Consider the following 26,307-nt stretch of genomic DNA (forward strand, 5'->3'; position numbering starts at 1 on the left):
TACATGGATTGCCTGGAAACCACTTTTGTTAAAGTAGTAGTATTTTCAAATCAGACAGTTTGTTGTCTTGCACTAATTCAGTTTAAAGTTATACAGAGGGACAACTTCTGCAAAGTCAGACTATCTGAAATTTACCCTGAGGTAAAGGATGAATGTAATTGATTGAACTCACGTTCACATCTGAGCCATATGTTTTTCTTCTGCTCAAGTTCACACAATTATTGGTCATATTTAGATATAATGTCTACCATAATGGGAATATATTTACAAGCTGGCCCATTTATTGCCATGTTTTGGATCCCAGACGACTCACTAATATATCAATAACCAATTTCGCATCTTTATAAGCCAGATGTTGTCAACTCCTACAGTGGAAATCCCTCCCTCTGTTTCACATTGGTTTAAAGACACTGTGCTCTTTCTTTAACTTGAGAAAATAAATACACAATGAGGACACACTGATCGCACCCTTTCATAACATACTTTACAAATCTGCAGGGTGTGCCAGACTAAGGGCTGGTATATTTAATGCAGAATATTGTGTATATTGTTTTCATATGTGTAACTTTACTCTTCGTTCTTATTGGACCAGGATGGGGTGTGTGAATGATCGGGTGCTTGTTGTGTACATGTCACCTTTTGTTGCTATCATTGTTTCCCTTCCCTCTCCGTGGTTGGGGAGAAGAAGATTCACTTTATGTTTAACTGCATGTACAGTTTAATGTCACCTGACACTGTCCTCATTAATATACTATTGAATGGAAAAGAAGCTCAACAGACCTCAGCCTTGCTTGCTTAAACTGGCTTGACAAAACCGAAACTGCGCAATCAGGCTTAGTCGGTATCACAATGCTGCTTATCAACACATTTTTTTAATGCAGCCTTGTTAGTTAGTTAGTAGTTAGAGGAGCTTGAGTGCTGGTATTGTCCTATTTTATTTATATATTATTATTCTATGTAAAGTGTTCTGAGCCATTCGTGTCAAATGCACTTTGAATATAGCTGGATTTGATTTGGCTTCATCTGCATACATGTTGTACATGTTGCATATGTTCATTACTGTATCTTGTTGATTTGATATCACCTGGGATCAATACCTTAGACTTAGCATTATGGCATCATTATTGTTTTAGTTGCAATACCGACAGCATGAAATATACAGCAAAGCACATAATAAAGCTCACATTAACACTGTCTTTATGTATTTACAGTATGGTTAAAATATTCTTCAACAAAGCTGCCTTACCCCTTCATCGTTCCTCACAGTACAGGCCCCTGAACTGGCAAAGGTATTATTATAATTAGTAGTAGTCGTACTAGTGTTATTATTATTATTATTATTATTATTATTATTATTATTATTATTATTATTATTGTTATTGTTATTGTTATTATTATTATTACTACTACTACTACTACGAATAAGAATAAGAATAAGAGGCGACGTTGCGCTTTATAAGGCAAAAGAGGCGGTCCTGTGTGACGTAATGGGGTCAGAGGTAATTTTGCACGTCAGCGTGCTAGTTTGGCGCCAGTAATCTCGCGACGCAACCCTCCAGTTGTGCCTGTATATGCATATATATATGGCGTTTGGATTCCAACCGTTTTGAAAGTGGACAGTGAATGTGCTGCTTTTCGTGGTGTTGCTGCGTCGCATTTGTTCCTTGTACGTCGCCCAAAACATCGAGGTGAGAAGTTGGCGATTGACGCTTTTGTTTGTTTGTCAATCACGCAAGTGTTTGTGCGATAGGTCAGTTTATGTGACGAGTATAGCGAGTTAAATGCAACCCCTGCTTAGCAAATATCAAGTTGTGTCCGTAGGAACTGGGTATACAGTTTGCTGGTCGTAGTTTGTGAGAGCTTTTAGATTAGCAGGCTTCCCAGCATGGTCTCTGGTAGGGCTCTGAGCATATAGCGGTTTTCCTCCCGTATAGTCATTCCGTGTTTACAGGTTTGAAACCTATGGGCTTCTTTTGGCTCCTTTAGAACTGTTGTTACTCTGCAATGCTAGTTAACCTTAATACATATTGCCGCTCAGATATGCCCATACATCCACTTCCTATATGTTCGTAATCCCCTACACTGACATTTACAGACGCATATCTGTCACTAATTTGAGGTCAAATGCTACCTGGATTTACAGCTATAGTCTAGACATTCTGCATTAAGTTATAAAGATGTTAGTGTTGACTTGTGCACAAAGCTGCATTGGTCACTACCTCTTCTCTGTGCTGCAGTTTCAATTTATTTCACCCTTTGATAACTCTGGTCCTCATTCTGTGTAATTTCTCAAGGTTTGGAATAGGTGAGAAGAATGGTGGAGACGACAGGGACTTTGAGCAGCTCTGGGTTCCTCTCTTTGTTGGAGACGTTGGAGGACAGTGCATCCGGACAGTCTGAGCAGACAGATGCCTGCCTCACAATTGCCAAGTAGGTACCCTGATTGTTTCTCTCCAGAACGATCTGGATGCGTCTTCTGCAGCCGTCTAGCTTGCTCTTGGAATTTAAAGGAAATGACTGTTTTCCTCTGCCTTTGCAGTCGCCTCAGTGGAGAGGAGGGCCGCCAGTTTCTCCCTGAAGTTCAGATGCACTTTTCTCGTCTGGGTCAAACCCTCTTGGTGAGTGTTGTAAACCTCAGAAATACATACAGACTTAAAGGTCCATTTACATCTTTCATTTCTAATTGTTCATTCTAGACCCACATCCCCAGTCCAAATGCAGAGCTAAGCCAAGCTGCCCTCCAAGCCTTGGGGTTTTGTGTGTACCACTCCCAGGTGGTCTCTAAAGTCCCAGGTACACGTTTTTCATATTATTTGAATACATGTTACTGCGATTACATTTCATCAACTTGATCCTACTCTGCCTTTTAATTAATAAAACAATGCTGATCTTCCTGCCTTCCCCCCAGAGGATATTGTGTTCAACATACTATCAACACTTTGCTCCGTGGTGGTGAATGCGACCGACAAGAACACAAGTACCCGAGCGTTATGGGTCATCTCCAAGCAGAACTTCCCTACCAATGTGGTTGGCAAAAAAGTGAGCATCTGTACATGTCAATGGAAGCCTACATTTGGGACAGTATGAATAATAAGGGGTTGAGGTCAAATGGTCAGAGATCACAGGTTTTGAACTTTTCATACATGGCGCTGTGGCTCTTATCCCTCCCAGGCGTCTTCTATTTTGACTGCTCTGGAGAGTGTGTGGAGCAGAAAGGACATCCAGTCTGTTGTAATGGAACACGAGGCTTTGAATGTTATCATAAGGTAAATAACTGCTATTATACTGTATTTGTGAGTGAATATTGTCATTCAGTCTCTCTTCTTTCAACTTTCTAACATTTAATTTTGATTTCATAAAACAGAAGGACCACAATGATTTTTTTATTTGGTTTTGTTACTTTTAACAAAAAATAATAATTTTGTCTCTAGTATCTACTTCTTCATGTTCACGTATTTTATTAATGATTGTGATTATTGTTGTTATTTTAGGATGTTGGAGCAAGTACCAACCCAGATGGGGCATGGGGTGGTACGGTGGGCCAGGCTTGTTATCCCTCTGGTGGTCCACTCTGCCTCCAAGGTCCGTTTGCGGGCAGCAGCAGCCGTGGAGATGGGCTTGCCGCTCCTCCTTGAAAAACAACCGGAGGTGGCCGCTGTCATTGAACCAATAATGTCTTCAGTGAGTACCTTGTGTTGGTGTGCATTGCGTGTGTCTGTTTGCAAACTGTCCTTGAATTGATTTGTTCAGACCGTAACAGTTACCGCTTGTCCAAGATTTGTAAACACGTCACGCTTACAAACTGTTTTGGGATTGGTCACAATTGTCCAGTAACTTGACCCCTTATCCTAGAAAAAGATGTGTTCTTTGCCCCCACAAAAAACCCTCAACTTTTTCTGATTTCAATTTTGATGCGATATTATTTGAGAAATGCTGCATCAAGGAGACCAATCGCGTCTTTCACATTATAAGGTTCTATCTGCCCCAGGCGTATTTAGAGATAAGGGCTTAAATGTTTTGCCACTCTTACATTTTTGACTTTTCAAATTATTAGATCCCAACATTTCAAATAACAAGATCATAAACGTCCTTGCAGTACAGCCAGTGAGTTGTGTCCGTTTCATTGAGTTGGTTGCATTCTCACTTCAAACAAATCACTCTGTGGAGCAATTGCCAGTGTGACGTCCAATTACAATTCAGCGTATTCCCCAAGCTCGATACTTCCCTACTGAAGAATTCTTTATTTTTCATTGTCTTCAAACAACTGTTTGGAAAAAGGAAGTGGATAGTGTAAACTAGATTCTGAGATTCTGTTGACTTTGTCTTTGTCTTTACAGAAACTCATTCCAGAACTGCAAAAGCTATTCATGTCAAAGAATGAAACAAATGTCCTGAAGCTCTGGCCCTTATTTGTTAAACTTCTAGGGAAGGTAAGTTGAACTTAATCTACCGAATCTTCATATTCTGGCTTGTTGTATGTATTAATGCATAAAGAGCAGGACAGATTGTGTCAAGCATAGTCCCTGGTTTATGCATCAGCTGTCAGTCCAACAAATGACGCTGCTGTCATGTTTGGTTACGTGACACCGTAACATTTGGCGATGTTGGCAGGCTAGATGAAATCGGAAAGTAGTCCCGATAAAAGGCAAAAAAATATACTATTGTCATTCGGGATTTTAAAAAATTTAAGAATGTGAATGACAAGTGTGTGCCTGTCCCATTTGCGGTGCGAACGCATCTCTGGAGCGCCACTTCACCAAAGTCCACAGCAACTTTTCATTGGACTTTCCAGCTGCTAGCAGGGCGCAATGTGTTGTTAGTAAACAAACTGCCGCCTTTAGGTGAACGAAGGGAGCCGGTTCACGTCGGAGAGCCGTTTCTATTTTTTCTGGTAACTAAATACAGAATAATAGGATGGTCTTCTCTGTGCCATGAATACGGAGAAGACTGGACATTTGAACTGATGTTGTGCTGTTCGACCAATTCACGTGAAATCAGACAAGGATCATAACATCAAGCAGGGAGGGGCGGGGCGTGCTGATGGTCTACTACATGCTTTACACCATGGTAGTGTGTGAAGCGATATATCAACAGCCTATTCATCAGTATATTCCTATTTAGTGCTACTGATGCAGCTTCAGTCACTTCATGCACTTCAAGCACAAAAACATTCTGAAAAAGAAAATCAATGATTCTGAGCCAAAAGAAGGAAAGGCTCTTAATGATGACGTAGCAAGTAATACAACCTCAATTTATCTGCGTGGTGGCAGTCTATCAGTAAAGTTTAGAGTTTAATCCAGGACATCATGAAGTCATGTAAGATCTGCTTGTGGCGTTCACATTGTGCTTCGACTAAATGAATATTACATTCTTGAGATCGATGGGATGAATGTTCAGTCAGTTTACAGTGACAATGCTATGCTGACACCATTAAAAATTGTATAAGAACCTGGTGACCGGTTCATGTTACATAGTTACTAGATACAGCTATCAAATGGTCACAAAACATTCACAGCAAAGTCGCATGCCTTCTGTCAGAGGAGAAATGTGATTTTTCTTTTGCCATGACAATAGCCATGACATCTGAAAGCTGTGGAAGGAAATGACTATCACTAATTGCAAACAAGTACAATAATAAAACATGTACTGACTCATGGAATTGCCTATCCGGCCCGCAGCGCAAATATCAAACCGCGCACCAATGATCACAAATGACATCTAAGTTTTCTACTGTCATTGTTCCCAGCTGTTCAAATTGGCCAAAAATAACAGATGCATTAAGTGTGAACATATCGTAACAACCTCTGTACTTTCAACACAGCTACTCCACAAAGGAGGCCCCTTCATCAACTCCCTGCTGCATCTGGAGGAGCTTGGTTTCCGTAGCTCCTCTCCTACCATCAAGAAGATTGCTTTCATTGCCTGGAAGAGCCTCATAGACAACTTTGCTGTTAAACCAGGTGCATTACTAACTGACTGATCCCTGGCTCTGACATTGATATTGTATTTCAACTAGACCTATTTGTGGTTAGCTTGGCTGCCTTTTAATTTATTTATCTGTATCTCTTTGAAGAAATCCTGTGCAATGGCAAGCGACTGAAGTTACTGATGCAGCCTCTCACATCCATCCATGTACGGACAGAGGCCCTGCTGCTCACCAAAGTGGAGGTCTGGTGGTACCTCGCTGTTCGCCTGGGACCCAACCTAGCATCCAATTTTGAACAGGTCAGACAGAAGTACCTGTCAACTACATTTTTGATCTTTATTGCGTTTGTGGATTCCAAGTGAAGACAGGAGACTCTTTACTTAGCTTTAAAGCAGATTTATTGCTGACGGAACAAAGTATATTTTCACTCAGCTGAGGGCTCTCAATGAGCGCGGAGTTACCGCCAGTCAGTCCTGAGCCCCTTGGCAACGCAGAAACCCGCCTCTTCTTCTCTAGTGTTTTTCCACAGGGCTCTCCATTTTCTTCCCTGGCCGTCATCTCCTGTTATTCTGTATTCTGACGGTGGTAAACTTGCTGCATTTATCTTGCTACATTTAGCTGCGTATGCACAGCTATGGTCTGCTCAATGACTCTTTTGTTCTGACTATTCTCTGCTCCGTTGCCTAGCTGCAGTCACGCCTGCGTGAACCCTCTTTTAAGCATTTCACACACACATACAGTTGTTGCTCCCCGGGAGGGCCCTGCTACTGGTAGCTTTTGCATCCACACATACATGTACGTTTATATATATATATCCCACATCTGCTGCAGCCAGTCTTCATGACCTCAGCTCCATTTCATGCAGCTCTCAATTGTGACATAGATCCAGTTTCATTGGCTTAAGTTGATCATATGAAGTTTGACTCATATTCATATTCAATCTTGTATGTATACAGAGTATTGTTTATTACAAGACATGTTAAGTTTTCATCACACATGTAGTTGTAGTTGGGCACTGTTCCAAAACTGCTGTTTTTTACTCGGTTGTACAGAAGGAAAGATTTCTAATTTTAGTGAACAATTTTTTTTCTTTTCAGGTCTCTCTGCCTTTGCTCCAGTGCACATTTGGGTCAGACATCTCAGCTCTTCCAGCTACACCTTCTAGAGGGGCAACTCAAAGTGGTGCAGTCTACTTAACTTTTTGTACATTGACGGATGATATCACCAAAACAAATGTTTTACTAAGCTCATCCTATCACTATACCTAACACTGCCCGTTTGCACTACCACAATTTGCTATGGCTATGTATATTGTATGGACCTGCCACCCCTGTGTAGTATGCAGTGGAGGAAATAATTATTTGATCCCATGCAGATTTTCTAAGTTTGCCCACTAACAAAGAAATGAACGGTCTTTAATTTTAATGGTAGGTTAATGTAACAGTGAGAGACAGAATATCCAAAAAAACCACATATAAAAGTTATACATTGATTTGCATTTGAGTGAGGGAAATAAGTAATTGATCCCCTACCAACCAGCAAGAATTCTGGCTCTCACAGACGGGTTAGATTAGTCCTCTCGCTTTAAGAAAGTACTCAACTTGTTACCTGTATAAAGACACCTGTCCACAGAATCAATCAATCAGATTTTAACCTCTACACCAAGGGTAAGACCTAAGAGCTGTCTAAGGATGTCAGGGACAAAATTGTAGACCTGCACAAGGCTGGAATGGGCTACAAGACCGGAATATACAAGACCATCGGCAAAGCAGCTTGGTGAGGAGACAACTGTTGGTGCGATTATTTGAAAATGGAAGAAACACAAAATTATCATCAATCACCCTCGGTCTGGGGCTACACGCAAGATCTCGCCTCGTGGGGTATCGATGATCATGAAAACGGTGAGGGATCAGCCCAGAACTACACTACAGGAACTTGTTCCTGATCTCAAGGCAGCTGCGACCGCAGTCTGTAGGAAAACCATTGGTAATACACTGCGCCGTAATGGATGAAAATCCTGCAGCGTCCGCAAGGTCCTCCCGCTCAAGAAGGCACATGTACAGGCCCGTCTGAAGTTTGCCAATGAACACCTGAATGATTCAGAAGAGGCTTGGGAGAAGGTGATGTGGTCAGATTGGACCAAAATCAAGCTTTTTGGCATCAACCCGACTTGCTGTGTTTGGAGGAAGAGAAATGCTGACTAAAACCCCAAGAACACTATCCCCACCATCAAGCATGGAGGTGGAAACGTTGTGCTTTGGGGGTGTTTCTCTACTAAGGGGACAGGACGACTTCACCACATCGAGGGGAAGGATGGATGGGGATGTACCTTGATATCTTGGGCGACAACCTCAGCCAGGACACTGAAAATGGGTCGTGGATGGGTCTTCCAGCACGACAATGACGAAACATACGGCCAAGGCAACAAAGGAGTGGCTAAAGAAGAAGCGCATTATGGTCATGGAGTGGCCTTGCCAGCCTCCCGACCTTCATCCCATAGAAAATCTGTGGAGGGAGCTGAAGCTTCGAGTTGCCAAGCGATAGCCTCAAAACCTTAAGGATTTGGAGAGGATCTACAAAGAGGAGTGGACCAAAATCCCTCCTGAGATGTTCGCAAACCTGGTAACCAACTACAAGAAACGTCTGACCTCTGTGCTTGCCAACAAGGGTTTCTCAACCAAGTACTAAGTCATGTTTTGGTAGGGGATCAAATACTTATATGATGTGATTTTCTGGATTAGTTTTTTGACATTCTGTCTCTCGCTCTTAAAATAAACCTAGCATTAAAATTACAGACCGTTTATTTCTTTATAAGTGGGCAAACTTAGAAAATCTGCAAAGCATCAAATATTTATTTCCTCCACTGTATATGTGGAGGATGGGTTCTTATTTCATTGAATTTTTGCATGCACATATCGTGACACCTAATCAATCCCCTCTGTGGTCCATTTCACAAGGTGAAATTGGCATATTTGGATTATTAATTAGGATTTGGTCTGCTTTTTCTCCTACAGGCACCACAGTCTTGAACAGTCCAGCCATCACTACTCGTATGAGCCTGAACTCCAGTGTCCAAGCTGACTCGTCCTTCCTCTCCATTCAGCTGCTGGGTCTTGAGATGTTGCTCCACTATTTTTTGGGGCCGGAGATTGTTGCCACAGCTGCAAAGACTAAACTAGTTCTGAGTCTCGGTGAGTGTCACGGTGCTGCCCGTATGTAAATTCACGATGCTTATTTGTCTCACACACACACACACACACACACACACACACACACACACACACACACACACACACACACACACACACACACACACACACACACACACACACACACACACACACACACACACACACACACACACACACACACACACACACACACACACACACACACACACACACACACACACACACACACACACACAAACACAATTTGCAAACGGTTGATGTTGATCTTTTCTATTGGTATATTGCTTTTCTGTATTTGAACTGTCCAGAGGTTGAACACTATTTTCCAGGGAAATTATATTTAGTTTTTGCAAGCATTCGCTCTATACACAGAATGATCAATAACCCTCTTGTACTTTCTAATTGACCCCCCCCAGTTTTCCCCAGTTTCTTCCTGTCTGCTTACTGATGATACTTTGTACTTTTGAGATTTTGATTCCCAACTTTGGATATGTAGTGTGTGGGTAAGACATGTCTGCATTCATGTGAAATGTTTATGTACAATTTAGTATACACTGTTCTGTGTAAATTTCGTTCAAGGAGTTCAGAGGATTTTCCCATGATAGCAAGGTTTTCTTTTCTTGCAGAGCCCTTGACCCACCCTTGCCTTTCTGGCACCTCTTCATTCATCAAGCATGCTCCTGTTCTCATCTTGAACATTAAAGATGGCTTCATTGCCTTTGGCAAAGACGCTCCAGGTAAACTTTACAGCTCACATGACTTGATGGAATCACAGCAGTTAATTAGTTTCTTGCTCTTTGTTGTGTATACATCTGCATATGCTGTGTCAGCATGCAAATTTTAAGCAAACCATGTTAATGACATTAACAATTCAGCTCAGTGTGTACATTCAATGGCAACTTTCATTGATGCACCAGTTACATACTGTATAAAGGATCCAATAGTTTTCAATACCACAGTAGGATTTATAATGTGCTTTCCCCACTTATGTATATGAATGGTTAACTGAAATATTAAAAACGGCTTTCAATACAATGCAGTCGTCCAATAGCACCACTCACTGTGAGCATAATGATTATCAGAGTTTGTGGTAGTTGGTACCCAAATTAGGAGCTGATTAGCAGCAAATGGATATTGGAAAAGCTCAAAACAACACAACGTTTTGACTGTTGAGTACAGGCCTTTCACATGGCAAAACATGTCAAATTTAACTGAAGTAACCCATGATTCTCTTCCCTCTGTCCTTCCCACAGATTCCCTTTTGGCTCTCATATGGATGAGTCTTGTCAGTTTTGTCGGCTCAACAATAGAGTCTGGTAAGTGCTTTAAGTGTTTGAATCAGTAACACCACAAACATAAAACACAGTTTTTGGATAAGCAATTGTTTTTACTCTGCTTTCAAGTCTTGAAGCTGAAAATGCAATATCGGTGTATGAAAAAGCCATACAGTATGTTCAGACATGGTACCAGTTGATCGTCTATTGTGGGTGCTACAAAGTGAGGTGGGCTCTGAAAGCTGTGGGTCCTACCCAGTGGCTCCACATAGAACACAACGACTGGGTCTGGGCTGTCAGTCTGGACAAGGATTGGTGAGATGTCCGCCTTGTCTCCTACCTGGCCCACTCACATCATTATCAGTTTAAGTTGGAGCGGTTAAAGGCTTGACAGTCTTGACTGCTGTGACAAGAAAAAGCTCTGAGGGGCTTGTCCCCAATGATGACCTACTTCTCTGTTATCATACACATTACCAACTTTCAAGCAAATCGTACATCTGAAATCTTAAAATTCATTCCATCAACATTGAACAAGGGTAAAACAAAATGCACGTGTTATCCGCACTCCGGATTCAGCTGATTTTAACTTGACACAATCCACACACACAGAAATGTAGGAATTATTCTCTTTACCTTCTGGCCTGTTTGGACAATAATACGTGCCTACATTTAGAAAGTTCTCCTGTCACTCAAAAACCTTTTTCACACATGCTGAATAAGCTATCTTGACGCTTGGTCGTTTCTAACAGGTCAAGTGTGAATGGGTCGCAGCCCATTCTCTTCAAGAAAAGTCTTTCTAGTTTGTGTTTGCAGCTCTGCTAACTTTTGAATTCCGTGTCTTGTCTTCCAGTGGGCACTAAGAAAGATTGTCATGGCTGTGAAGCACTGACGCTCATGCTTCAGGCTCTGCAGAGCATTGTCATCTCAGAAACTCTGTCTGCAGATAAAGTACTGGTAAGCCCGAGCTGGAAAAATAACTAATCTACTGTAAAGCCAATGTACTCTGCCTCATCTTTTGTACTTAACCCACACCCATGGTTTAATCTCATTCTTTAGTATAGTGGTTCTAAAACTTCTTGAAGCACTTCTGAGCAAGCCAAAATATCACTGCCCTACGAGTATGGAGCTCAGAATACTGCATCCATATAGTTTGCACACAGGATGAGTTGCGGTATTTTCAACAAATCAAATTTTTAAAGGTTTTGTTGAATATTTTACTAAAGAAAGCATCTAACATCACATTGAGCATGCAGTTAAAAACCTTTAGTTCTGATGAAAACATCTTATTCATGAATAATTTGCCACAGCAGCAGAATTTCCAGTCATTTTTGCTGACTGCTTTGAGCTAACCCTGACATACCAAAATTGCTTTAAGCTGTGCGTCATTGCTATGATAAATGCCTTGCAATATTTGTGTCACTGCAGGGTCTTATTGAGACCACCGTGAAAGGCATTCCTACCCGAGTTCTTGGTTCTGCTTCCTACCAAGTGGGCAAGATGGATGTACTAAATGTGAGTGACTCTTCAGCTACAGAATGCATATTCATATGGATAGAAATGCTTCCATCAAAGACATTAATCCTTCCTTTACCTTTCAACCAGGGAACGCCTGCTCTGTTCCTGATCACGCTCTTCTTTGACAGCAGCATGCTGGCAACCTATGTTAAGGATGAGAGGTGGGTCTTTGATATGATATTGTCTCATCGTGGACCCGTGGCAGAATAATGTTCAGTAACGGGCAGATGTGCTGCAGGGAGTTGTGCCTGTTGAGATTATAATGTTATTGTAGACCAATCTTTACAACTAGAATTAGGGGTAAGATGTAAGGCAGGGATATCCAGACCTCATTTGATAAGTTTGATTCTGTGTTTAATTTGCATCCCAGCCCTGAGCCAACAGCTGAGGAGCAGGCAACTAGAGTCATCCCAAAAATTAACACGTTTTTAGGTACATTAAGTACATTTTTCTAACATTCTTGTATACAGCAATAATATAATAATTTTCGTCACACAAAATAAAAACACTTGCACAGTTATGAATCTCTTAAACATGTGAAGTTCAGAATTCCCTGTCCACAGCAAAACAATCAAGTATGTTCCTATTTACAGAAGACACTTTTTTTTAAAGTGGCATTGCCCTCAAGGACATTTTTACATAGTAGTAGTTTATCTGAAATGGTGTTGGTTGTATGTCTCCAGGTTCTTTCAGTGTCTGCACACACTGGTGGGCTGTGGTCTGTCGGGTCCTACCTCACCTCTGGCATTTGGGGAGGCAGTGTTTGGGGCCATCAGGCGCAGTGCGGGAACTCTGCATAACAAAGAGCAGCTGTGGAGGATGTGGAATGTGATCGTCAACCCACTCATTGACACCGTCATGCAGGTAGGTGACTGAAGAAACACTCTTTGCATAATGAGTAAGTGGCGTTGCCTTTCTGTATCTCACTCACTCTCTGAGATGTGTCCTCTCAGGTTGCATTGTTATTCAGTCATGATCCCAACAGAAGACTAATTGGACAATCATTACATTACATTACGATCATTTGGCAGACGCTTTTATCCAAAGCGACTTACATTATATATTACCACCCTTCGCAGAGGGGGGAGCAATTGAGGGTTCGGTGCCTTGCTCAAGGGCACCTCGGCAGGGACTCGAACCCCTTCGGTTCCCAAGCGGAAGCTCTACCCACTGAGCTACTGCCTCAATCACACAGTGTATTTCTTAATCTCTTTTTACAGTCTAATGAGGTCAACCAAGGTGATGCCCTGGAGCACAACTTCAGCGCTGTGCACTCTGCCTTGTTCTTCCCCATTACGCACCTTCTACGTGGGACGCCACTACAGCAGGTCTGTTTTTTGTCTGTCCTTTTGCCGTCAATGGAGAAATCTCATAGCTTCTGTCTTCCTTTTTTCACTTTGGTTAATGAGGATGGACTGACCCTGAAGCCTGTATTTGTTCCAGGTGAGCCAGAAGTCGATGCTCTCCACGTGGTCTAAGCTTTACAAAGTATTTGCCCGCTGCTCAGCGCTTGTTGTTACAGCAGACGAAAACATCTGCTGTGAGGAACTGTGTGCAAAGATGGCTGTTGTAATTGACAGAGAGGAACTAATGGTGAGTAGATGTGTGTAGAGACTGCATCTAATTAAATGTTAACTAACATAACACATCTCTCTAAACTAAAAATTAAAGCAAGTGTGTATTAAATTCAAGTGAAAAGTGAGTTCAATCTACATTTAGCAATTTAGCAGCAACAATACATAAGACTGAGTGTAATATTCAAGTCACTTGCATTCCAGGAAACGTGCAAGAAAAAGTTGCAAAGAAAGAGAGACTGAAACTTAATAGGGTTAGTTTATGAGTTCACTTTGGCATGGCAATATAAATTATTAGATGCGTCAAAAATTTTAATTCACATCGAAACCCTTGTTTAAAATATATTCTCTGGGTGTTTTTGGCAAGATTACTTCAGCTCCTCTCTGCCCACTGAAACTAAATTGATTTATCACTGCTGTTCAATCTTCCAGGCTCCTTCAACATTAAAAGCATTTGCCAGTATCCTTCAGGTCATGGTGGAGTGTGTGGACTTCTCACCCTTCAAATCTCAGTTCCAACAAAAGCATAAATGTAAGGAACTTTTTCATACCTTCATTGTTTATATACAATTCTCATGAGAAGTTCTGTCACAATTTCTTAACTTTTTGTATCAAGTTGCCTTTTTACCTGGGATTTATTAAAGAGTACATTATCTCCATGTTAATGAAAGGAAGAATGTCTGATCACATTGCAAAACGCGTAAAATGGCTAACTTTTGTTTCCTGTAGCTCCTCACACGCCACATAACTGGATGCGCAAGAAGAACAAAGCCCTGGGGAATCTGTCCACCTTCCAGTCCCTGCTGATAGACTCTCTTGAGGTCTATTTAGCTGTTGAGGAAACCGAGTCTCCGTGTGAGGCCACAGGTTTAGCCCTGATCTCCGTCCTGTCAACTCTTTTCACCAACCTGGCACTCAGCACTGCTGTCAAAGAGGCTCTAGCATCTCTGATTCAACCGCTTGCACTCCTCTACAAACAAGGAGCCAATGAGACCCCAAAGTTCTCCTCGCTTCTTCTGACAAAGGTGTGTCTACTGTTGCAGGATTAGTGCATAATGTTTTCAAGTCATTTCGTCATCATACTGACTCATTCTTTGGGTACATATTTGGATAAAGATAAAGAATATAATCTGTTAGTAAGATGTAAACCAGGACTAGCAGTTGGGCGGGGTTGATACGGCTTAACGTCACAAAAGCTTAACATTCAACTCTGTATCTTAATCCTTGTGTAAAGTAATTTATTGGTTACTTATGGTATCAACATTCTACTGTATATTTTATGCCCTGGCATTGTTTGAACAGTATGTAATAAAGTGGGCCTGAATGTTACATTGGCATTGTTTGCTTTCCCTCTTGTAGCTGGAGAAGCTTCTCCCTGACATCCTGGGCTGCCTGCAAACACGCTCTTCTCTAGCATGCAGTGATGAACTCCTGGCACTCCTTTCGCCTCTCCTTTGCGTGCTATTTACCCACAAAAGCAAGCAGCACCGCATTTTGGTCACTCAGTTCTGGAATGACACCTTTGCCCACTCAGTCAGCCTCACTTATCCAGATGACCTCATGTGAGTTTTCTCTTCATTGTGTTTTTTTTAAATTCATATTTAGCTTTGGAGCCTGAAAAACAAAGGCATATGTCTTTATCTTATAGGTCTAAGCCTCTGGTTCAGTGAGTTGGTAAAAGTAAAAATAGTAAAAAATCTAGTAAAAATATCTTATTACAGTTTGGTTTTTTTTTTCGTTTTTTTAACCAGCATTTGCTCTAACAGAAACTTCCATTTTATTTTATTTTATTTTTTTTTTATTTTTATTTTTTTTCCAATTACTGAATTTACAAGCTGCAACGATATCGGTGTTGTGATGTCTCTCACACAGACCCATACTGAGCCAAGTGAAGCAGAATACTCCCATCATCCTACCTGGATTTGTGGGTCTTAGGGTTTCTGAAGATCTCAGTCAACAATATTCTGTGAGTTACCCTGAAGTTAATGCAAAATTTAAATACATTCTATGTGTACTAACTGCTTTCTATATGGTCTTGCTGTTTCTACAGGAGAGTTCGCAGCTGGAAACCGTGATCAGTGGGATACAGATTACACAGGCGGTTAAGAGAGATTCACTGTTGGACAAAGTTGTTGAGCAGAAGGATGAACGCTCGAAGGACACCTCCAGACCAGTTTCTGTAAGTCTACAATCGTACTAGACAATGCTTCACAACACCTTTCATTATGATCTAAAACCACTTGCATTACAAGATCACTGTTGGGGAATAAAATGAGTTTGCCTGGAATGTCCTGACCATATCGGGTGGTAGTTGCACTGGAGCACATTCTATCTCACACAGCAGGGCGAGGACCTCATCAACTTGCCTATGCTCCTGTAAAGGTACATGCAAAAGATTTTGTAGACCTCCCGAGGGAAGACAATAAGTCACAGTGTTAGCTAGCCTATATCTACCGTCATCACTTCAATACATTTTAATGACAGTTTAACACCTACAACCAAGGAACCATTTTTCTTTTCCACAATGACTTGCCAATTATCACATTGTATAATCAATGACTGTCCCAAAAAATGTAATCACTAAAAAGTAGGTGAATCTCCCATAAGGCTTACAGATGTTTTGTAAATAGATTTTTTCTCTGGTATTCCTTTTTTTCCCCAATAGATAAAGTTGGATTTTGCCTCTCCTAAGCCTCGCAGAGAAGTTTTAGAGGAAGAGGCCTCCATTGACTTTGTGTTCATTCCTCCGGAGACGAAAGAGAGAGTTCTGACGGAGCACCAGAAGGAGGTCAAAAGGACTAAAAGGTAAGATATACTGGGGGAAATTAGCATTTGATCCTTTGTACATTTCTTTGGGCAAACTAGGAAATAGGTTCCCCAGCCCTGCTTACATGCTGCTTTGATGTTTACTTGGCATAGGGTTGACATCCCTGCCATGTACAACAACCTTGATGCTTCTTTGGATTCCACGGTTTTCACCCAATATACACAGAGCCAGGAAGACACCATGTAAGTTCTGTACAGCTGTTACCAGAATCATTACCATGACGCATCCAGAAGGGATTAATGTTGTCAATAACGTTTTTCCTCTAGGGACCAATTGCCAACTGGAAAAGCGAATGGCCTTACAAAAGAGGCTCCTGGCAAGGTAATGAAGTCCTGAAGAAGAAGAAATGCTTTTTATTGATCCCCAAGGGGAAATTCTGTTTCTGCTATATGCAATCATGCAGACAATTATTCCCTGGTTAGTAAATACAAATTTGACTTTTTACAGGCCCTCCTGGAAGACATTGAAAATGGAGAAATTTTAACAAAGAAGACCCAAAACTGTGTCAATGAAAATGCTGCTGAGACGTTGACAAAAGATACTGTCAATTCCAAGCAGGAAGAGATGTTATCCAAGTCAGATGTGGAGATGGAGGACACCAGGAGTGATGCAGATGTGGACATGGAGGGTAATGACTTGATCTCAGGAACTCCCCAGAAACCCATCAGCCGCCGCCAGTCCTTTTTAACTCTTGAAAAGTATGCTGAAGGCAAGCCTGCCACTCCCAGCAAAGTGTTCACAGGGCTTTCTAGTAGCCAAGAACGCAAAACCAAGACCACCCCCACAAAAGCTTTGACTACCGAACCTCAGGTTTTCCCATCTTCTGAGGCAGAGGAAATGACACAGTGCTCTGTGGACAATGCTTCAGAATCCTCTCAACTGCCTGGAGTGGATTCTGAAAAGAAAATTGAGCCTGAGATGAGTCAGACTGAGACACCTAATGAGGAAACAGAGGATGAAGATGTAATCCCAGACACTCAGACTGACATTGAGGGCAATGACTCTACCTCTGACATGCAGGGAGAGGAATCTCAGGAGAATATGGATGATTCTGCATCCTCTTTGACCTTGAACACATCAAGTGAACCCAGACGCTCTGGAAGGCGCAGAAGCAAACCTCTTCTCCCTGGAGATGATCCCAAGGAACCGGCAGAGAAAGTTGTGCATTTGAAAAAGAGACGGCATGGAGATTTACCAAATTCAGACAGGCATCTACAAGATGGTCCTTGCACAAGAAGTAAACAGGCTGCTGAGGAGGATCTTGGAAGACACAGGTTAAGAACAAGGGTTCACGTGGACAAGAGTGAGTCAGGTCAAACCAGTTCTCGTGCTAAAAGTCAAGGGAGGATAAACCATTACAGCAGTCCAAAGGAGCTGCTAGAGAAACCTGAACTGAAGCGGAGAAGCCTCAGAAAAGAAGAGGGCAGCCAAAATGATTCGCAGTCTGACACACTGACACACTCGCATGGTAAACGTAATCGGCTTAGTAAATCAATTCTGCAGCCTGAAAAGGAGGGAAGATGGAAGAAAAAGGGTTTCCCTATGAAAGAAAATGATGAATCCAGTCAAAATATTCAAAATACCTTACCTGACATCACAGAACCGCCTTCAGGAAAAGATAAGACAATGAACCACTTACTTGATTCAACAAAGGTGAAGCTCCCTGGAGAGACAAATATGGATATGGTGGAGCCAACCCTGAAAGAGTCTCAGACAGTATCGCTTCCTCAAATGGACGACCAGGCTCAAAGTTTTGTAGAACTGAAAAATTGTGCGAAGGATGAGGTTGAGCAAAGCCAAATAGATTCTCAGATATTGACCCCTCCCCAAAATGCTTGTCAGTCTCCAGGGTTTGAGCAAGTAGCTCAGGACATCAGTGACAAGAATGAACCTAGCCAGAAAAATTCTCAGAGGCCAAGCCCATCTGGAATTAGTTGCCAGTCTCTGATGGCAACAACTCCCCAAACTGATCAAGCACTTTTTGAACAGACCAAGAATGAAATGGATGAGACTGAGCCAAGCCAGAAAGACTCTCAGATACTCACTCTAACAGATGATTCCCGAACCATAACAAACAACTTAATCAATGATATGGGTAAGCTGATCAAAGAAACACACAACAAAACAGATGTAATAGATGATGACCTTAGTCAAGAGACGAGGACAGCTACCACACCTTCAGCTTCTGACAGTCAGTTTCGGCGTCGATCAAGAAGAAGCAAGTCATCTTCTGAGGCAGTAGAATCTCAAGACGGAAGTGAAAGTAAAGATTTAGCAGCAAGACCGCTCAGAAGTAATTCTCAGGAAACACCATCACCTCTCAGTCAAACAGAGGACAGACCTGGAGGCAGGATCACTCGGAACAAAGTACAGGAAGAGCAGTTGAGGTCAACACCCACCTCAACCATTGAAAGCTCCCAATCATTAGAAAAAGCACCGTCAGCAGAGTTCGCCCAAGGAAGAAGTAGATTTTCGAGACGGAGATCCTCTCAAGCATCTTCCAACGTTGAATCCTCAAAGCCGCTAGAATCCAATGTTATTGAGGCGATTGGCAAGGATAATTCCCAATCACCTCAAACCATAGATGTACAAAGTACACATTTTGGTAGCCCATTAAAAACAGAACAGATGAGTCTTATTGATGAAATAACAGTTTCAGAACCATCTGAAGTAGCAGGTAACTCTATTGAACAAAGTAAGCAACAGACACTATTGGAGGTTGACAGCGATGCCATTATAGAATCAGAGCCCACTGCTCTGAGGAATTCTGAAAGTGCAAATAGTGAATTGGTCAGAGAAACGGAACAAGGACAGATGCACTCTAAAACAGAGCTGGACATTGATGATGCTTATTTGCAAGAAAGGGACACTGCGGTCTTGCAGGCTCCTGAAACAATTGAATCGGATCAGATTGGTGCTGAAACGATTCAGGAAAAGCCACTGTGTGATGTGTGTGTTTCATCTTCTGTGGAAAACTCTATCCCATGTAACTGTGTGCCCAAAGAACCATGTAATGTACCCTTACTTCCTGACCCTAGTGGCCCCTCTGTAAACACCATGTTGCCCTCTAGTGACACAGCGCAGAACCTGAGTCTGCTTGTCTCAGAGTCTTCAGAGAAGAACGATAAAGTAGTAGACCAGACTGGTGAAATGGTTACAAAAGAACTAAAGAATGATTCAGATTCAGATTGTCAAGAACATCCCAATGAAGTGGATGAAGCTGAGGATATTCATTGTACCTCTTCAGTACAAATCCAGAGCCAGTGTTCAAATGCCATAGATGAACTTTCAAAGGAGGAACATTTTATCAAAGAAAGCAAATCAAGGATCCAAGACCCAAAAACCAATGGAGTGGAGTCTGATGCTCAAGAGCACAATGAAAATATTGTACCTTCACTGGACGGCAAAGAAGAGAACAATACATGCGATGTGGAGTGTCAGGACGGGGAACAAAATCAATTACACAACCCCAGCAGAGATGTAGTCAATGAGCAGGCAGATGTTGGTCCTCAGTGTGATCCTTCTGAATCAACCAGCAAGGATGTTTTTCAGACTTCTCCAGCTAAACTGAAGGACCTGGAGACAGTCACAGGCCTAGATGTTAGCCATAGCCCCAGCAGTGCCAGGCCCAGAGGAACCTGGTCTTCTTCAGCTTCTCCCTCTACCAGTATTCTCAAAAAAGGCCAAAAGAGACCACTAATGGAGGATACACCCTCACCTTGTCTCAAGGCAAGTAATGATGTGCATGCAAAACGTGATTAGTTTCAAATACACAAGATCTGTACAAAATTGAGGTTGTATACACATGACAATTCTAATGTTAAAGTTATGTGCAATGTTTTAAAAGATCTCACATTTACTTTGCAGTCGAGGCGTGTGTCTTTTGCCAACCCAATCCAGCATCAGGAGTTAGCAGATGATATAGATCGTCGCAGCCCTGCCCTAAGAACCAGCTCGCCTAGAAGGTCCAAAACCAGCATTCCTCAGCCAAAGGTAAGTGAGGATAAACACTCTTACTAGGGCTGCGCCTAACGATTATTCTTTTAACGATTAATCTACAGAATTTTTTTTGGATTAATCGATTAATCTATAGATTATATTTATTACTTAATATAGCAATTATTGCCCCCAAAATAAATATCCAATTTATCTCATTAATATTTCAATATTTTCTTCAATCATCTTCTCTTGTAAACAAACAAATGTAACAAAGATTTTGCCATGCATGATTCCACAAATAGCCACCTTTTGACTCATAATCTCCGTTTCACAATCCAACATATTGCTTATTCTATTCAAGTGAACGTGATTGAGCGCAATCTGCAGTCAACAACAAAACTCAGGTCAGTATGCGTTGCGCTCGCGAGCCGCACTTCAGCGAGCTGCTTGTTCGCCACCCCTGTCCTAGTGTATCGTGCTTGGTGGGCGTGGACACAAAGTGCTGCCGCCTTGACAACGCGCTCCGCGATGCTTTCACTTTAGACCGCTGGCGACTTTTTTTCAATGCAGCTTGTTCTCCGGTTCCACCTGGCGCAGCCATCTTACATCATTATGACGCCCGTATTTACGTAGGCGGGTACTCGGTTTACGTCGACGCGTCACCCCACCCCTAACTCTTACCCATATTACATTTTGAGGTTCCAGCTGAACTCTTTTCAGTACTACACATTATCGTTGATCCAATATGATCAGTATTGGATTTTTTGTCTTGTCTACCAAACTAGGATCAATGCTGTCACCTTTCACCACAGGAGTTGAGACTCAGTTGAGGCTTTTTGATGAATAGTCAAATGTCTATAATACTCCCGAGATTGCTCTTTGACCTGCTTTGACATTTTACCATACAAATGAAATAGATGATTTGACAGATAACCACCCTCTGTTTTGTGTTTTAGCATGTTACCACTCCAACAAAGAGTTTGCTGTTCCTAAGTCCTCGGAGTTTACACACCGTGGGCTCCAAAAGCTCAAAGAAATGCTTGGTATGGATCAGAGATAATGCTAGATAAATCGTTCTTTAGTTTTTATGTAGTTTGCGGTAATGCAACTTTGATCCCCGCTTCTTCTTTCTCAGATATCAGAAATGAGCCGAGCGTCATGCCCTGTCCCTAAAGATTGCATCTATCCCTCGTTGGTCGGCTGCACAACACCTGTGGAAGCTGTGCTGCCTCAGATCTCCAACGTCTGGTGAGCACAGCATTAATGAAAGAAAGCTGCATCTTTCTCTCTCTCTCTCTGGATGTTCATACTGTATACATAGGGCTGGGAAAAAAAGTGTGCCCCCTTACAGATTTCTTCTGTTTTTGTCCATTGTCCAGGTCTCGTGGTTTGGGCCAGCTTGTGCGAGCCAGGAACATTAAAACAGTGGGTGACCTCAGCTCGCTTCCTCCTGGTGAAATCAAGTCTCTGCCCATTCGCTCCCCAAAGATCTTCAATGTCAAGAAGGCACTGAAAACATATGAACAACAGGTATACCAAGAGATAAGAGGGGTAAAATGCAAACTGTACCTGCACCTTCATCACTCTAAAATACAAACCTTAGATGTCAAGTATTGCAGAACATGTATAATAGTGAACAACACAGCATGAAGATATAAAGAAATGGCTGCACTACTTTGGCCATGCACACACTAAATTAAAAAGGGAATTATATCCTTACAAATGCACTACATGAAGACATTACACACATATGAAACCTTTGTGGTTGTTGGCATTGCATGTTTTAACCCAATGAATTATAGTAACATATTTTTGTTATAGACCAGCTTCAAAATCCTTCTGTCAAACTTCTTTTTTTTACTTGTAGCATAAAGGACAAGTTGGTGATGAGTTGAAGAGTTTTGATGAAATGGAGAGGATGGCATCAGAACTGGAGGACACTAGCGCTCCTAAAAACCAGGATGAAGTTGATAAATCCTTAGGGGAACCACTCGGTATGTGTTAATGATTTCTATATAACCATCGTCTTGGACGTTGGTGGAAAGGTAGAAACGTGTGAATCCTTCTAACGTTTTTGACATAAATCCCATTGTTTTGTATGCAGCCACAGAGCTGGTGGATGAACCAGGACAGGCCGAAGGGAGGATGGAAAAGGACACGGCCAGGTGTCAGACAGCCGATGGGGGGCTCTTGTTGGAATTTGAAGCCCTGGCATCCAGGATGACCCCACTTGAACTGAGCCGCTGCTCACCACAGCAGCTGGTTAAGCTGCACGAGCAATTGGGAGGCGTGATGAGGCTTGTGGTGGCTAACCTGCAGTCACGCCTCTGCCAAGCAGAGGACAAACCTTGAAGTTGACTGTATTTTCTGCTGGATCAGACGGCCATAGAAGCGCATTGAAAGACTCGGGTTTGTTTTAATGCACGTTGGCATTAAGAAATTACTTTAACAAAGCAGTAATTTATAATTTTAACTCGGATGTGCTTTCATTTTTGCATTATTCAATTATCTAGTTAAAGTTTGTGCTTTTATTGTTTTTTCTCAAATGTGAAAAGGGAAACATTTTATGGTTTATGTAAGAATTGATGACAACATTTCTATGTAAACTTTAGAAAGAAAATTAGGAGTTTAGGATTACAAGTGTATCTGGAGACATAACCTTCAGCCTATACTCTGACCTTTCTATATCTAGTCATTTGTCACGCCATTCCCCATGAATTGTGCCTGATTTTAGACTGTTTATATTCTCATACATCCACGTTCTTTTAGATTTTAGCATTTCTTTATTACGGTAGTTTATAATTTTTTGCCAATGTTCTTCAACTTGCATCCTCTGAATTGTCAAAGTGATGCAGTGAATCTTGTATATTTTGGGACTTTTTTAAAGTTTGCCTTACGGATTTGTTATGTAATGTTGGATCTCAGGCAGGCTGCACTTTAGTGTCCATTTGTGTTTTTAAATATTTCAATAAAATTCCGACTTGGTAATGAAGCCTGGTCATTGTATCCAAGCCCTGCCTCTTCCCTGAATGGATGAAATCAAGATTTGTTGGTCCCTCCGCGATCATCAAACCAGCTGCTGTCCATCTGCGAGTGTCATGATTATTTGTTTTGTTTACTTTATTGTTGCAGAATTTGTTTTTAATGGAAGAATAAAGAGATGAGACTTGAAAGCTGTTCTGTCTTTTTTTTAAATTATTTTTCGAAAACCTTGATTGATTTGGACTACTATATTGTACTAGCATGACTCTTTAAAACAAAAAAATACTTTTTGCCATGAAATTTAGGGGAAATGTATTAAAACAGCCATTCACTTCAACTTTATATCGCGCAAATCACCACAAACGTTAACTCAGCAGGAAAGCCTTTCGCAAATTGATATTGACTTTAACATTCCTTTTTACTGTAAAAATAAGATTTCTTCGTTTGGAATGGAATTGGCAGCAGATTAAGGTGAATCTTTACAGTATTTATTTTGCAAATGTCGCAATATTATTAATTATTGGTAGTACCTGGGTGCAATATGTGTTTGTGTGCAGTTGAAGTTGCTTTTTGCAGTAGCTTCCGTGTAATGTGCCTCAAAGACACAAAGCATTAATGAATGCTCTACCTTTACTACGTTTCAAACTGATCAGCTGATCCACTGCAGGGGAAAAATAAATAGAATTTACTAATGAGAATTGTCTATTGTTTAAGCTGTCCTTATTATTCACTGGCTGCTAATCGAGTGTCGAGACCCAATGTGTTAAGATTTTTGAAAAGTGGGTGGATAGATAATTAAAATTTAAAAGATGTAAAAAAGAAAATCACAATGAAAATGAGGCCAAGCATTGCAGGAGCGTAGTGTGCTTTATTAGCTACTGATTACAGGCAGAGGACACGCCTTGCCCCAGAATCTAGATTAACAGAAACAAAACACACTTTACTAGTCAGCCTTCAATAAGGAGGGAACACTCAGGCCTTTGTTATACAACTTTTCATCACTTGTTTGATCATTAAGGAGGTAGATGGTAGCTGACTCCTAAGTTTCTTACTTTTTTGTCATTTCCCATTTAGGTTTCATTTCATTTCTATACTAATGTCTTCAAAGACAACTTTCTCCGTCTTTCATCTCTCGTCTTCCATCATTTAATCAGTTTTCTGAGAAAATTCTTTTTGTATGTCATGTATTTGCAATTTACAAAATAATGGGCCAGAAAATGTATAAGAAAGTCTTGCTTTTCCAAGATGAGCCCTTGGAATACTTTAAACATTACGACAACAGTATCATTCATAATAGGCGTAGAGTATATATATTTAGAATGTTTATGTCACATCCACAGGTAACATATGAATGATCACAGACATGCAAATGAAATACAGTTACAGAACCAATATTTTAACTGCTAGACATTGCATTACGTCACAGATGAAATTACAGGAGGATCAATCAGGTTCATCTTGTGGATGTGTCTCGCCCACTCCTAAAGGGGCGGGCTTTGTCTTTAAATTGCTTCAACGTAGTTGGCTGGCAGCATGCCGGTCTTTCCGGTGCGCTGCACGGTGCCATACATCCAGCCTTCATCGATGGACTGTACGTTAACGATGACATCGCTGTCCTTGAAGGATACCTCATCACTGTCAGCTGCAGCGTAGTCATACAGGGCACGCACAGTTTTCTGCAGATGAAGAAGCCAAGTGAGATGCGTCAGAGGCTAGTGGAACTCGTACAGATTAAGATGATTTAAAATTAACATACTGCATGAAATGACTTGTTTATTTGATAAGTAGCCATATAATAAGCAGGATAATGGATTGTATGCAGATGACTAAGGTGGATGAAAGGCCTTCAGACATTATCTCTTATCCCTAGTATTAGTGTTTTTCTTGTGACTGGTGAGCCAGTGTGTAAATGAGGGCTTGTGTTGCTGGTGGGTTGTCGGGATTTTCTCTACTTTTTCTTCTTTCCCTTTACTTACTCCCCTCTCTCGTCTTGCTGAAATTATTGACAGTTGGAACAATGGAATGATGTCATATTGCAAAACCCTGTACCTGTGACATCATCATACTAATGTATATTACGTCACATTGCCATGTCATGTCATCATAACCGTCTGTGTTGTGTCGCTGTAACTTTGTTTCCCCTTTCACCTAATTCACATGTGTATCACAACCTATATGTCCATGTTTTTTTTTGTCAGACGTGACGCTTTCTTCAATTCAGATATTTCACCAATGTGTTCTGTACGCTGGTTGAAGTTGAGTTTATAGTCAAAGGTATTTAAAGCTGTCAACTAGTTCAACTTTTTCCCTGTGTGGTTTGTGTGTTTGATACTCACCCCTGTGGTAGAGGGGTGTGAAGGGACGGAGGAGACGGTAGTCTGCTGGGTGGCAACTGATGATGACCTCTGCTGCACCTCCACTGTCTTAGCATGTTGGTAGCCTGTACAATTAGAAGGAAAGAAAAAAAATGAAATACGCAAATATAAATTATAAGCAGGGGTGAAAGTAGGTAGAAGTCCTTGCTGAGCTACAAACTTTCTGAAAGTAAATAAGACACATGCAGGTGTGTAAACTACAAATATGTAATTTTGCTGGACTTATTTATTATTCCTTGTTGAGTGCACATGAATAAAGTTCGAGGTCGGGAACAATAAATCAAACGCATTGAATCATGGCATCGCTGCTCTGGCTTCCAGTAAATTCTAGAATATAATTTAAAATCCTTCTGGTGACTTTTAAAGCTCTTAATGGTCAGGCTCCATCTTACCTTCAAGAGCTCATAAAACCATATTACCCCCCTAGAACGCTGCGCTTGCCGGATGCTGGCTTTACTTATGATTCCTAGCACATTCATAGACACCCTCTCTACGTAGGCCCAGACTGCTAGGGGACTTCCCATGATGCACTGAGCTCCTCTCTCCTCTCTCCTCCTCCCCTCTCCATCTGTGCATTATAACTGCATTTTACTAACTCTACTTCTCCCCCAGAGTTTTTTCTGTGCTCTCTCGTCTCAAAGGTTCTTGTGGAAGACTGTCCTGTAGAGATGAAGACCCTGTCATGCGATTAGTATTAATTTTAT

The 26,307-nt window shown here is 41.4% G+C and overlaps 2 protein-coding genes across 2 annotated transcripts in view; one reads left to right on the top strand and one right to left on the bottom strand.

Annotated features, from left to right (window-relative positions):
• Positions 1-1,525: 1,525 nt before the first annotated feature.
• Positions 1,526-23,419, top strand: rif1 (replication timing regulatory factor 1). The gene is made up of 35 exons (XM_076156351.1): positions 1,526-1,688; positions 2,295-2,430; positions 2,540-2,618; positions 2,697-2,793; positions 2,909-3,039; positions 3,172-3,266; positions 3,492-3,681; positions 4,338-4,430; positions 5,822-5,960; positions 6,074-6,225; positions 7,024-7,108; positions 8,941-9,117; positions 9,744-9,854; positions 10,371-10,433; positions 11,242-11,345; positions 11,817-11,903; positions 11,994-12,067; positions 12,590-12,770; positions 13,127-13,234; positions 13,350-13,499; positions 13,913-14,012; positions 14,210-14,505; positions 14,840-15,042; positions 15,353-15,446; positions 15,531-15,659; positions 16,146-16,285; positions 16,400-16,489; positions 16,574-16,628; positions 16,755-20,036; positions 20,175-20,300; positions 21,203-21,289; positions 21,382-21,494; positions 21,626-21,776; positions 22,114-22,240; positions 22,351-23,419. The coding sequence occupies exons 2-35, from the start codon at positions 2,315-2,317 to the stop codon at positions 22,596-22,598; spliced, it is 7,473 nt and encodes a 2,490-aa protein (XP_076012466.1). The 5' UTR covers positions 1,526-1,688; positions 2,295-2,314; the 3' UTR covers positions 22,599-23,419.
• Positions 23,420-24,084: 665 nt separating this feature from the next.
• neb (nebulin) overlaps positions 24,085-26,307 on the bottom strand; it is a 63,485-nt gene continuing 61,262 nt past the window's right edge. Inside the window, exons 138-139 of the mRNA XM_076156360.1 lie at positions 25,565-25,668; positions 24,085-24,904 (exon numbers count right to left, since the gene is read on the bottom strand). Coding sequence (XP_076012475.1) covers positions 24,731-24,904; positions 25,565-25,668 — 278 coding nt within the window. The 3' untranslated portion in view covers positions 24,085-24,730. The remainder of the gene's footprint in view (positions 24,905-25,564; positions 25,669-26,307) is intronic.

This window comes from Genypterus blacodes, unplaced genomic scaffold (assembly GCF_046128005.1).
Source record: "Genypterus blacodes isolate CSIRO-AG114 ecotype Tasmania unplaced genomic scaffold, CSIRO-AGI_Gbla_v1 ptg000008l_1, whole genome shotgun sequence".
Classification (NCBI taxonomy): domain Eukaryota; kingdom Metazoa; phylum Chordata; class Actinopteri; order Ophidiiformes; family Ophidiidae; genus Genypterus; species Genypterus blacodes.